Source organism: Sipha flava, unplaced genomic scaffold (genome assembly GCF_003268045.1).
Source record: "Sipha flava isolate LNK unplaced genomic scaffold, YSA_version1 472_pilon_pilon, whole genome shotgun sequence".
NCBI lineage: Eukaryota > Metazoa > Arthropoda > Insecta > Hemiptera > Aphididae > Sipha > Sipha flava.
This window is the reverse complement of record NW_020273258.1, coordinates 60,373-76,100: the sequence shown is the minus strand read 5'-3', so window position 1 is coordinate 76,100 and position 15,728 is coordinate 60,373. Positions and strand designations below refer to the sequence as shown.

The 15,728-nt window shown below is 28.7% G+C and overlaps 1 protein-coding gene across 1 annotated transcript; it reads right to left on the bottom strand.

Moving 5' to 3' along the window:
* Positions 1-374: 374 nt before the first annotated feature.
* On the bottom strand, positions 375-2,359 carry LOC112689828 (larval cuticle protein LCP-30-like). The gene is made up of 4 exons (XM_025563695.1): positions 2,251-2,359; positions 1,290-1,581; positions 1,009-1,207; positions 375-882 (listed from the first exon to the last, which is right to left on the bottom strand). The coding sequence occupies exons 1-4, from the start codon at positions 2,260-2,262 to the stop codon at positions 621-623; spliced, it is 765 nt and encodes a 254-aa protein (XP_025419480.1). The 5' UTR covers positions 2,263-2,359; the 3' UTR covers positions 375-620.
* Positions 2,360-15,728: the final 13,369 nt, after the last annotated feature.

Below are 15,728 nucleotides of genomic sequence, written 5' to 3'. Positions count from 1 at the left end.
TATTATAAATATGTGTAAAATCACTGGATCAGACTTTGGGTAAAACTATCTAGTATAAAATATAGATCACACCGCATAACATATAATTTTAATACCAATTCTTATATAATTTTGCCACGTTATAGTTCCGTCGAGCACATGTTCTCGATTTTTATAAGTGTAGTAAATTTTTACTTAATTTTACTTAATATTTCGAGTGTTGGATTTGACATCAAGGATCGTTGTCGTTTCTTTATGATAAACAATACGTTAGAACCAAATTGATTTTTTTTCGTTCACTGTAGAAAAATCGTTTGACACAATCAGTTGATGGCGTTGGTTTTCATCTACCAATCAATTAATAGTATTGGAATAATAAAATACGTCACAAAAAATTAAACTTCACATTTTTATTTATTTATTTTTTTTTTCGTTACATCCAACATAACTGAGTTTGCTCGGCGAATTAATCCGTGTTCGACAATTATGTACGCGAACACGGAAAAATCAACTGTCACAATATTTGCATTAGTAGGAGCGTGCATCGGACTGCACGCAAAGTGTCTAAAAGCTAATGGTATACGTGTGTAGTGGTTGTGCTATGGGTGGTCCTAAGTCTCCTGTAATGTAAACAATGTTATCTACTTCTTTTTGGAGTCTTCGGGTTTCTGGGGCTGGGAAGCAATCAGTTCCAAAGACTTGGCGATCTCTGGGGGGGTAGTCGGGACGACGTTACCGACTGCGTGGTAACCGGTTTCGTCAGCGTAGTACTTGACCTCGACTGGGGCACCATCGTCACCGATGTAGGCGTATGAGCCCTCAATCACTTGGGCGGCGTTTTCGGATCCGGCGTTCTTGACGTATCCTGCGGCCTGGGCAACGATTCCGTTCTCGGTTTCGTATCTGAAATGCGTACAGAACAATATGATGTTATTATACCAAGTGCCATGCACGCTGTAGCGCTGAAGTCTCCGCGCACCGATCGTTGGTCGAATATGACGTATGCGTACTTAAATATTAGGTACTAACCCGTATTTGAAGTTTCCGTCGAAGTTCACTTCTTGCGATTGTCTAACGATGGCCGGCAATTTGTTATCTACGGCTTTGTAAACCGGAGCGGCAATTTTGGCTGGGGCGGGAGCGATGATCGGAGCCGGGGTGACGGCGGCTGGAGCAGCTGGGAAGACGGAGACGGCGGGAGCACCCGGGTAGTAACCACGGTTGACTCCTAACCATTGTAAAAAGTTAGTAATAATTGTCACCAAATCAACAATAATACAATGCGGATTGGTAAACCCTAAGAATAATACCTGGGTAGTATCCTTGATAGCCTGGGTAGCCCTGGAATCCCTGGTATCCTGGGTAGTATCCTTGGTAACCAGCTTGGTATCCCGGGTAGTAACCACTACGGAATCCGCTGTTGTAACCTTGGTATCCTGGGTAGTATCCTTGATATCCTGGGTAGTATCCTTGGTATCCTGGTTGTCCCGGGTAGTAAGCCTGGTTAGACGGGAACAAACCACTGTTGAAAGAGAAAGCCTTTGGGGCGACTTCTTTTTCCGGGGCTGCTGCCACCGCAGCGATGACGGCTGTTAGCACGATCTAAATAAGCAAACAAATCAATTATGTCATAGTGCATACAACTTGCAACAAACATTTGGTTGAAATTGCTATGAAGTTTTTTAAACATTTGTTAAATTGTATATGAAATATATTTTTCGGAAACTATAATACTTTAAAATATTTAAAAGTATAATGTTAAGTTATTCAAGGTTTTCAAATATTATTATAAAAACTCCAAATTATTGTGAATTTATCTGTTTGAAGTTTCCAAGTGAAGTTAATTTTTTGCAAAGTCTTATAGATGTTATCTTAAAATAAATTACACTATAAGAAAATACGTATATGTTTTAAAACTATACACGAGTTTGTCTAAAATATGATAAAGTCGTTTTACGATACGACCATAGTAAATCTAAAAGAGTATATGTTTACGTTGAATGGAACGAGTAAAATAATTACAATTAGCTTTGCCCATCTAGAAAAATCATACTATACAAGTGTCGTATACTGAGAGTAATTTGTTTAAACATTATAAAATTATTTACAAAAATAAAAATTAGTAAAGGTTTATTTAAGTGTGTTTGCGATTTAAACGATGTCTTTGTAGGAACGATGATAAAGAATATTAGAAGTTTAAAAATCTGTGTTGGAATCTCTCGAAAGACGTACGCTGTACGTTGTACGTAATTTAGTGCTACGAGTACTTACCAAAGTGTTCATAGTGATTTTTTTGGATGTTCGACCCGATCAGAAAATTGTCGTATGTTTGGATGTGAACGGATGACACAACTGATGCAGAATGAGTATCTTGGTGAGGTATATATACCAATGTTTTGGCGCAGGTTCATGCGAAATACCTTGAACTTGACATTTAAAAGCAAAAAAAAGTATCTCCCTTTTTTTCTGCGAATAAATTATTTGTGTTTTTTTCACATGCGTCTTGCACACGCACCCATGTGTATATATATATGTAGATTTGTAGATTATTGGATGAAGAAGACCGGTTTGCAGTTTTTCTTTTCTTTTTTTTTTTCAGTATGTATGTAACCGCGCTCCAGACATTGATGTAGTACTGGTATTTACAATGTATTTCTTTTCGTTATTATTCCTATCATCATCATTATTCGTAAATTATAACTATTACTTATCAAAACCGATGACCATTTCCTAAGCTGCACACGTTTGTTATAATATTACCTCCACCGCGTGCGTATTAGTATTATCCGGTAAAAAACGACCCGTTCAATTAGTCGTATACTTGATGCACGCGAAATCGGACTGTTCCCGCGCTAACGTATTACTGCTATAAGTATTATTGTTATTATCATCACGCTGATGTCGATGAAAAGCGTTATGAGTTATATTGCGAGTTGATGTTAAACGATGTTCGAATAACGTGCAGGTTACCGCGACAACTGGGTACTGGACGGGTTCCAAATTTAATTCCATGTCCCGTTCACGAAGAAATCCGATATGCAAGTCCATATGCGTTCTATATGCAAAACAATAAATGATACATCTGAATATTTGCACGTACAACACTCGTGTGTACAATACCGTTGAGCGTCGTACGTTTCGTTCCAGGAGTGATGACGCGAACCGCAAACATTACGCGCATAGTATTATCAAGTATATTTTTGCGAAACTTTTAAAAAGAAAAACTTTTTCCTCTCATCGCTGCCCGTGCACAGTAAGTCTACGTACGAAGTATACATACTGCTTACGGTGTTTAGCTAAACTTATGTAACGCGATGTCAAATTTAGTGACACTTTTTAATCTATTCGGAATACATAAAAAGGAATAAAAAAATCGTCGCAATTCCTATTGTCCTTCATATCCCGCTCGGGTCACCTGACCATATAATTTACTGAAATCCAAAATCTGTGAGTACAGAAAATATTTTACTCGGGTCCTTAATATGTATGAGAAGATTTTTAATTCTCAAACAATTCACGACTTCGACTTCAAAAATCAAAAATTGCAATCATTATCGATTTATATATAAAACACAATTCCCATTCACTCACTAACTGATTGACGTATAGTTCAAAATACCATAACAATCTTTATGACATTTTCAGGCAATGTTTTTATTACTGTGTGTACGGGTGCACTAAGAGTGTTTTTCGAATATCACATTTTTAAGTATCGATACAGTTTTTAGACTCTGGATTGGATGAACAAATGTTTTAATTGTTTGCTTCTTACAAAGCAAATAATTGATATCATCTGATATATTGGTTTTAATAATTATTAATTGAGGTTTATAATTAATATAGCATAAATGAGTGAAAAATAAATATCATTAGAATTTACGATGATTGTGCATTTGTTGAACGTGAATTATTTTTTTTTAGAAATTGCTCTACTCTAAAATAAAATAAAATTGTTTAAAAAAATACCCATCATCCAGGATGTAATATATAAAAACAATTAAGCCTTATATCGATGTTTGTATAGTATACCGTTATCGCGTGCAACATTTTCTGCTATAAATTTAATTGATCACCGTACATGCACTAAATGTTTTTTATTCGGTAATACGTATTCGTTTTACTCGCATTTCACACGTACATAATTTATATATTATCACCATTCACATAATAAAATCTATGTGAAAAAAAACTCTATTTTTTCGTAGAAATAGGAAACTTATTTATATTTCGTATAAATGTATCCATCCCATTTTAATTAATACAAAATAATAATAGTGTTTGGGAAATAATAATTGTTATATGTGTTATGTTGTAGGTTATGTGTGTATACATTATTAATAATTATATTTAAGGTTTTAAATAAAAAAGTTATATCAAGGTAGATTTTCACATCTAAAAGATCATAGAGGAGATTTATATGTTTTAAAATGTTCATAATATGTAATGCAAGATATTTAATAAAGTGCAGAATATTTCTTAATAGTACATTTATTCATTATTAAAAACCATTTAATAGTATAGTATTGTAATTAATTTCGAATTTTATATCATGTTATGTTATATATTTTATTATTTTAATAATACTATTCTAAGGAACTTGGATTTTTTTGAGTTGTGGAAATTCGAAATATTCCAACAGATCTATTATTGTACTATGTATTATATTACATTATTTTAGTATCTCTAGTTCTATGACTGCATTGTATTTATATTTTAATAATTGATTAAATTTAATATTCATATCCTATAAATTATTATTGTTGAAACCTATTAAATATTAACGACTATTACTAAAATAATTGCTTTTTTTAAATAGACGCAGCGTCTAATTTAATGTGTAAACTACAATACTCAGTGTATATTTTTATGGCTCTTTGATTTAAGTTTATTTAAAATATTAAAAAAATGATTTGCTATGCTTCATGTAATAATTATTATTTTCACAATACCATTTTATAAATACTACATGAATACACCACTTATGTACAATACATTTATAATTTTATCGTTAAATTTTTAAAATTAATAATATAATTTTAAACAGTTTTTGAATTCAAAATATTTCAGTTATTTAATATTTTAGATTACATAAAAATTAAATCGCTTAATTTTAGGGTTGTAAAATATTCTTCCATAACCATTTTTAAACTAGAGTTCTTTAATATATTATATATTACATAACTTCATGCTATAAATTAGAATCAAAGTAAACTGTACAATATACATTTATAATGCATGATAAAAACATAATGGAGTAAAAGATGATTAATAATTTGTAAATATATAATATAAAAAACCAACATAAATACGTATTGTATTGTATACGTATTGTACACATTGTGTGGAGAGTAAACACATATACATAAAAATCACGTAATTTCGTATGAGAGGAATAAATATGAATATTATGCAAATTATTGCGAGTTGCATATTTCGTTCTATTTTAAAAATAAAATAACGGTAAAGCAATATGTGCTTAGACGATTAAAATATATACCGGTTTCTATAAATAGAAAAAAAATGTTTATTGTTATATTGAATAAAAAAATTAAAATAAATTGTTATTTTAAATCGGACTGAATCATAAGTTGTGCACAAATCATATGCGGAATCCTGGGATAACATTTTTAATTTATGAAATGTCTCAAAAACCTTTTTTTTTCGTAAAAATCCTGGTTAGGGTACTGATAACTAACTTAATATAAACTTTTATTAAAATGTGTGATTAATAAGTCTCGGAACTTCAGGCATTTGCATATTTGTCTAGAAAGTGCATATTGAAATTCTGATTCGATATAAATACGATTCATAGTATGTATTTATATTTCAGATATAAAAATTGTTGTTGCATAATTTTGCATATTTTGTTACTTTTTGTATCAATTCGCATATTTTGCGTTTAAAAAGATGTATATGCATATTTCATGGATTTAACAAAAAATTTTAAAAAAAATGTATAGTTTAATAATAAAATATTAAATATATGACAACCAAAATTCTATGTTTTATATCGTTTGACAAAATAAATTAATTTATCAACGGCTATTATTTGAACTGCTCCAGCTCTCAATGCATTTAACAATAATATTATAATCTCTATAGTAAGTACCGAGAACTCGTAATAGAGACCACCGCCGGCCCGTATTTATTTTTATACAAATTTACCACTGTATTTATATTTTGTAACATGACATAAACAAATTGTATAACCATAGGTAATTCGTAAACAATTATGTTTAACCATTAGGTTATCAGCTTATAGACAATATTATTCTGTTCGTTATAATACTGCATACATCTGCATGCAAGCGACTTTAATGTACAGAGTACACTAGTTAGTAGTCAGTTTATTATTTTTCAAGCAATTATTTTCCAATTTTTTATTGCATATTATACCGCATATTTTGATGTTTTTTAACGCATATTTATGCGCATATTTTAGTATTTTTTAGTGCATAAAGTTCTGAGCCTTGGTGATTAATATAAACATTTAACTGTGATAAAAAATTTTAAATGATTCTAATATTATTTTAGGTGAATTGATATATTAAAAAATTGTATGCTAAATATAGATAATATTTGAAAAGAACCACTCTTATTCATTAATTATTTGTGATAGTAGTTCAAACTTTTTACTTCAATTTATAAAAATTAATTTGTATAATATAATGGCGATAAGGTTAAAAAATAACTTATAAAATCAATGAAGAAAAAAACAAAATAGTAAAAATCAAGAATTACCATTTATTATTATTTATCGTCGCAAAAAAGTGTTTTCTGAAGTTTTTAAATATGCATACTGTTGTAAAAATTAGAGTTCCGTCTAAAATGATTTTTGAATGAAATAGGTTTTTCTATTTTCAACTTTCAAATGTAATAAATAGAATCGGTAATTCGAGTGATTAATCAAGACTAATTAATATAAAAAGTCATCTATTAAATTACTTGCCTACCTCATTTGTATTAGTTAATATGTATAGCTATGAGAATCTAATACTTTTACCTTAATATTATAATTTATTACACAACTATGAATACAAATATAAAATATTTATACATGCACTGTTAAAACAGTGTGGATTGTTTTGTTTTATTGATGATACTTGTAATATAAAAAAAAAAAAAATACATTTAAATTATTCGTATTTTCATTCATATTAATACTGTACACTTATTATTCATACTACAAAAATCCTCGGAAATTTGTAAGAATTAAATATTCTTTGAGCAAAGTATATATAGGTTTTACAATTTTTTTTTTTTTTTTAAACACTTCAATAAAACCAGTCCAGACAAAGATAAAAATACCCTTAATCAAGGTTATGTGACATAGCGGAATCCTGTTTAGATACAAAAGCAACAGGATGTGGTTACATGTTGAGAAACACAAGAAACTCGAATATAACCCTGATGCTAAGAATGCATAATATGAACGTAATAGTTACGGTAATAATATAGATTTTCTGGACCATATGACGTACACGGTTCACACAGCCAACTATGAAATATTTAATTCAACGTAAAATCGCATGTTTATTTATAATTTCAAATCCGGCGAGCACATTATTAAACTATAATATAAGTATTGACGTATTGACCGTTCAATGCTGTCAACAACATTGAAAAAATTATGTTGAACATTTTAATTAATCATTTCCGTAAAATAGTTATAAATATTTTTCTATTATTCGTGTATAATTTTTAAATGTTTAAGGATTTTATTTAAGACGATAGTCCGTTAATGGTTTTATACTACCCACAAATCAATTCTGAACGATAAACTTAAATATTTTAACGTTTGAACAATTTAACCACAACTATATCTTAACTATATCTGAACATTAAATGTACGGTGAGATGGCGAGATGGCAAGATGCGTATATTTCAACTTTTGAGTTATTATGAGTTCTAAAATCAGTTCTAAAAGGTTTGCAGTCAATATTATGCACCCACTTCGTCTGTCATTATAAAATCAATACGTTTAAGCGTTACTAATTTAAACATGCATCGAAAGTAAATATTTGTATAACCATAATAATATGATATTTAATGACCGTGGTCGATTATCTTACAGAATATATGCATTAATTTTATATTTTTTAAATTAATAGCAACAGTTAAATAAATAATAATTTTTCTAAAAAATTGCTTTGACATCCTATCATTTGACGATAATTAATGATTAATTATCATGATTAATAAATTATCATGATAAATTTAAATCGAAATATCGACAAGCATATATGCCAAGAGCAAGTAAACAGAATTTATTTTTTCAACTATCAATTGGTGCAGGTCTATCGGTATTCAGTAAGGATGTAAAGTGTATTTAAATTTAAATAGTTCTACCGTAGATAATTCGTAAATATTCGAATATTCAATATAGTTTCGTACTCTGATATTGTTGTGACTGTGGAAAACCAACATGCAAATGCTACAAGTCCTCTGCCTTATTATTAAATTAATTATGATGTATTTTGCTCAAATTTTTTTTTTTTGCATTTCAATTTTTTCAATTCGTATACCATTTATTTATTATTTGCTGTTTTGACTATTATTAATAATTCAGTTATGATATATTTTGCATAATTATTATTTTAATTTTTTTAATTTTAATTGCTCTGTCTAATAGTCAATCGTGTTCTCAACATCACTGACGACGAACCCATTTCCCACAGGCCTTTAAGCACCACACAACTATTTAATATTATTATTAAACGTTTTATGAAGGTATTACGCGAAAACGCAAAAGAATAGTTTTCGTTAAGTATTGTAGTATTGAATACTGCTATTTGTATATTCGAATAACTTACGGCAACACTATTCGAATTCCCAATGAATAATTGCCATCCATAGTACATAGTGTTCATTTTATTTATAGATAATCACTTTTCAACTTTCCAGTTTGTTTTGGGTTGAATAAGTCAACACACATAATTGTAACTCAAGTATACCTAAAATACTAAAAATATTAATTATTAAGAGTTATGAGCAGGGCTCATAAGTTCATACATTTGCATATCAATCTTTCAAAGTTGTATTTAATACTAGATGACATAGAAATCCATTTCAAGGTACCACAGTTAAATATATGAAATATTATTTTGCATGTTTTTCCATATTTGACATGTCTTTGTATATTTGGCATATTTATGCATATTTCTATTTTATCAGGCATATTATACAACATTCTATTAGAATCTATCAAAAATCTAAATGGAAAATAAATATAAAATTAAAAATAGAAATTTTATTATCTTTCCTTTATTTTATCTTCTTGATGCTCGTACATTTAATGAATAAATTTGTTTAAAAGTTTCAGATTTAAAATTAATTACTGACAAAGACGTACATTATACGCAGTTCAAGAAGGCTTAAGAATAGTTTTAAATAGTACTTAAAATCAATTTTTTTTTAATAATGACATAAATAAATAAAAAATAGCTATAAAAAAAATGAATCGATTATTCATAGATAATATAGATAATTCATGTTATTTCAAAAATTATTTATGATTTTTTTAAGTGCATGATTTTAGATATTTAGTGCATATAAATGCATATTTTTGAACTTTTTAATGCATATTTCAAAACATATTTTGCCAATTTTCAGTGCATAAATTTAAGTGCATGCTTATTTAGGCATTTTTTAGGGCATGAACTTACGAGCCCTGGTCATGATTATCTCTAAAGAGAAAAGAAACAATAAAAAAATAATATACAATGTAATGCATTAAAGGAGAAGTTACTCAAAACTAAAATGTTTATAATTATATATCACCTAGTGTAATAAGTAATTTACGAGTAATTTATATAACGGTTCGAAAAAATATACTATGGGATTTGTAATATATATGTATTAATTTATTTCTTAACATAAACTACCTATTTGTTTATTTATTTATATATTAATTAAATAGTAGGTATAAATAATTTAATCATTTTTAATTTTAATTTTATTTTTTATTATTTTATTATTTGCAATAAGTACTACGACCTATGTGAATAATGAATAATTTATTGTTGATTTTTTTTCTAATATTGATTATAATACACGTTGTACCGGAGTCCGTTAAATGTCAAACTTAAACACATTACAGTATTATTTCATTTGCATAATATCGTCTCTCGTTTAGTTCTTATCATGTTTCAAGTATTAAAATTTAAATATGAAGAATATTGAATATTGAATGTAAAAAATTCATAAAAACCATTTCATTAAACCTGGTTGACAGTTTATACAGACCGGTTAACATAGCAATAAAATTTTCATGGCGATGGAAATATATTCACATTTTATTACAATAATCAAAACTAAAATTCTCTATAAACACATCTAACCTGTAAAATTTAAATATTGTAAAAATTATTTTTTCCATATTATTAACTCTTCGATGCTTAAATTATAAACATGTTTATGTGATTTTAGTGTCTGCTATGGTATTGGTAAAACTTATTACAGTTAAACAAGAAATGTTTGATATCATAATTATACATGGCTTATAGAATATATGTTTTTCAATTAATGCTATTTGCACTCGCACTATAATGAACAAACGTAAAAAGAAAAAAGTTTATAGTCAAATATTAACAATTTATGTTATATAAGTAAAGTGTTTTTGTTTAGATAAAGTTAACTGTAATTAAACGCTTCGTTTACAAATAACGTTGGTGTGCATATTTTTTTGTTACAAAGCGATTTTAAATGATTTAATACTATAAAAGTTATCAAGGTAATTGGAATGTAAATCTTGGTTTAAAGAACACTGAAAAACTGAAAATGTAGCTCACACATGGAAATTGAGGGACGAGCTAGATAATAGAAATATTTCAACGACAAGTACCTAAAGTTTACAAGTGTATTGTGTTGCAATGTCAAATTAACCGAGTGTTAATAACCGATAATGGAAGTACTTATATAGTCATAGGGCAATCATGAGATACTTAATATGAACACCCGAAAAATCATAAGGATCAATTTATGATCATTTAATCATACGTGAAGCGTGGGAGAATTGATAGTATTATATGGCGATTCCGAATTTGTAGTTTTACAAATGTTTCTTGGTCGGACCGACTGAAGTAGACATAAGACAGAGTCTTTATTTCTAGCATTGAGTTAGAATGTAGCTACTAATATTTTTATACAACTCAATTGAAATAAGCATTTTACCTTGTTCACTACTTAAATTACATCCCAGGTGATATTTGATTTATTTAATAGTCCGAAGTAAAAAATGATTTTTGTGCGTCTTGCGCCGGTGGATTGCACCAGTGACCGGACATACCCACAGGCTTGAATAGATCATAAATTTCGAGAAAACAAGGGACAGGATATATTATATTTTCTTACGAACAAATACTTTCTGATATTCGTTTTGTAACGTGGTATTATCGTTTCGAGCACTTTGGCCACGTTTCAAATAATACTGTTAGATGGCATTATATTTAAACGTCGAATTAAACGATTGCACGATGCGGTAAGTAAAACATGATTTTCCTACTCCATCATTGTGACATGTAGATACGAAACACAGGAAACTTGTAATAACGATACACATAGCTTTAAAAATTATGTTAACTCCGAACGCCAATGGTTAGCGTTCGCCGTCAATCACTTGGTTACGAGATGGAAACCTCTGATTGCACGGAATGGTGCAGCAACTGGAGCTCCAGCTATAATACACCGTTGTCAATAACCACTATAATACTGTTATAGACGTAGTATACGCGCATTCGTGTATTGTGCAACAAGCCGTAATGTGTTTAACGCACATAACGTATTCGATCGCTTTATTCTTGTTAGGTCCGAATCGCACCAAAGCGCATCTATTTTACGAGCACTCGGGAGTTAAGTGGTTCTTCTTATAATGTGCGGTATAGCAAATCGTCAAGTCCTTGGAACGTTATCGTGATCCACGCGCGTGCATGCTCCTCTACTTATGCACATTATCGTCATCAGCTTTAAAATGTCAATACTCGAGAGGCTTTGTCCTTTGGCACGCGTGTGAACCATACGACTTATTGATAATATACCAGTAATTTTTACTGCCAAAAATTATTTATTCAAATATATTTTCGATAAATCACTGCTTAATTGGATGACATTTTACTAACCATGCCTATAATATAACACGCAGTGACTTTAATGCACGTGAAATAAAAAACAACGACAGATTAATTTTTCATGTAATGAAAAATAACATTTTCTTGTACAGATCTAAATTGTAACGTATACATTTGAGTCTCGAATAACACTTGAACCATTGGTGCCGTTTACAAGTTAATCAATTAATGAAGACAACAATTAATTACATTTTATATATGGTCAGTCAAACCACAATAGACAAATACAAAATCTAATATGTTTCACGTATAATGTATATATTCTTATTTTGTGATATACACACAAGCATTATTACAGGCAATCTTTGGAAATAAAATCGAATTTCGGAGATACGATAAAATGTAAAATCGTGTTTATCTCTTTTCGCCCCATTAGGAAAGGATTGGGGTAAAATAATTTCTGATCTCACTTTCACACTACTAGAGATATATTAAAATACTAAAATTTCAAGTGTCCTGGTCCATCGATTTGATTTGAGAATTGATTAGTGAGTGCATCAGAAATCTTTTTTTATTCATAAAAGATTCTATAACTACAAAATAACGAATTATTGAGTATTATTGAATTATTGAATAATTGTAAATACTAGTCAGTTAATAAGAGCAACTTATCTTTCCTTTTTCATTTAAATAATTATACAAGATGATTTTTTAAGATTTGGATATCAAATTCCAATTTTCAATTTACAATTTTTCCGATAATGACCTTGTCAAGTAAATTTTAATATACCATGCATTTGTAATGAACGTAAAATTGCCCTCAAACACTATATAATTATCATTTATTTAATTATATAATACTTCAAGTATCTCATTGACCTCGTATACAAGTAAATTCTTAAAATATTTAAGTAATAGATGAAAAAAAACATTTTCTTATTGTGAAATGTAATCCATACCATGGCTCTTTTGAAGTTTAGACTCGATTTAGATCATTAACTTAACAAATTATCTTGTATAAATGAAAAAGGTCTATACATTTTGTAATTTAAATAGATAATTATGACAATAAGTTCACATTCAATAAACAAATACGTTTTAAGGAAACTGATTTATTAAATAAAAAAAAACCATTTAGATGTTATTCTTCATTTTAATTATTAAAATATTTTAAAATAAAGTATTAGGTCATGTTTGAAATGTTTTAAAAACGTGTACCTTATGTTAACATAATTCATATAGAAGACAAATTTTTTGCAAAAAATGTCACTATTTGAAACCTGTAAATCCAGTTATTTTAAGTTAAAACATTTGAATTAATTAATATGCGTTGATTTTAATATACTTGCCTTGTGATGAGCAATTCTTTTGACTAATTTGTATTTTATTCGGTCGATAACATTTGATAATCTTAATTTTAATACAATTTTCCACTATTTAGGTTCAAGCAAACATATAATTTCGACATTTTATGAAATCCGTGTTAATTAATGTGAAGTGATTTTTTTTTTTTTTTATATAAATATAATTTATTATACAATTGTTGTATGAATAAATGTATGTACTCATAAAGTAATCAAAATTATACATACATTTTTTTCTTCCTGAAACCGATATAATACTGCCATCCAAGTTTGTTTTCTAGGTAGTAATTATTTTAAATTTACTAATTGTAAACTTAAGTGCTTTTCATACTTTTTTACAACATGCCCTCTAAATGTAATGTAAAATTATTATAGCCCCAATGGTCTAAGATGTACACATTTCAAAATCGTTAAGATAGTCGTAAATTTTTTTCTTTACTAGGTATAAAAATTAATGGCCTTCCTTTATTTATGAATGGTCTTCTTGGGAAGTTGCGACTTACAACTTAAAAATCAAAGATTTTAGTGATGAAAAAATAACTTTAAAATATTTAAATTAACGTAATTTAAATATTTTACTATTCTATATTGGTTTTAAAATGACAAATTATTAGTTGCTTGGTAAAAACTGAACTTTCGTAATTTTTAAAGCTTATAAAATATTCTATCGTGTACCTACACATAAATAATTGTTTATATGTGTTGATAATAGTTGAATGTATCACATACATAGTCCATGGAACTCAGAGAAAACATTTTAAATTGTACTACTACCTAAATGTCAAAAAACACGTATTGTGCATAATCCAATCAACTGTCAATATTGTCAAATTAAATAAAAACCTACAGTTTTCAATATGAAATCAATACCCATTTTTTAAATACTTCACAAATAACAAATACGCAACAAAATGTAGTGGTTATTACAAACCATATGTATTTAAAATATATTACATAAATTTACTGGATGGTTCATTCACATATCAAATAAGCGATTACATATGTAAGTATTATAATAATATATAATAACCACACTGACCGATAATGCGTTATTATTATTTTATTTACTAATTTGGTCAATATTTAAATTCAATATTATATTTTAAATTGGATTAAATATTGAAGACTGATGGTCAAATTCGTATTTTTATCCCATAACCGATTGAGGGAAAAAAACTTTTGAATTTTAAAATCATAGTATTTTACAAGTTTTGGTAAACTTTTACATATAAAAGTGTCAATGCTTCGTAATCAAAAATTGAATAATTGATATCAAAGTTAAAATAAATTTAAGTTTATAAAATGAGAATAAGCATGTCCGGCGTTAATACGCTGTCAATTTTTCAGAATCTTATGGATATCACATAGATAAAAAATTTAACGTTTTAAAATAAACTATCTAAACTCTACACTCTAGCCGAGGCAGCGCGAGCACGAGAGTGTAGTCGATTCACTCGTGTCGTCTTATCTCGTCTCACCTCGACTCGTGCGCACTCCGTTCGGTGTCGGTTTTTTGGTCACGAGTCAAAGGCCACGAGACACGAGGTGAGGCTAAATTCTCGCTCTGACTCGGTGACTAGTGTGGTATTGTCGATCTAATAACTATTCTGTCTTTGTTTATTTTTTGATCATTTACTTGATTTTTACGTTTTAATAATAAATTAATCTGCAACCATTAAAATGTCTAATTGGACTAACAAAGAATCAATAGAATTTATGGGGCTTTATCAATCTCAACTTGCTCTATGGGATCCAAAACATCGTTAGCATAAAAATAAAGTCCAAGCGAACGACGTTTAAGACGCAATTAAGAATGTATTAAAGAAATCAAATTATTAACTAAAAAATTAAAAAATTCCATCATGGCGACATTTCGTGGGCACTTAAGGAAAAAAAAAATTGACAACTGAATAAAACGAAAATGTAGATGTAGATAACCTAACATGTAGATGTACAATAAAATGTAGATCGATTCACTTCGTTCAACCTCATGCGAGGCATGGTTGCGAGAGTGTAGAGCTAATATTATACTAACACTTTTTATGACCACATTATTTATCTGCGTATTGATACGGCTACTGTTAACAATATCCCATTATTATAATAATTAATGTTTCTGTCGTACGCCTGATTATCTAATTTATTCTAATTTATCAAATTAATGTAATCAATAAAACGACTGGGTACGGTTTTTCTCTCTGTATAAACTTACATATACTTTCGTACGTCTACGAATATATTAAATATATAATATATATCTGGAATATATATCTTCGCCTTCCGAATTATCCATCGCATCAATATAATAATTTTTAGGTCG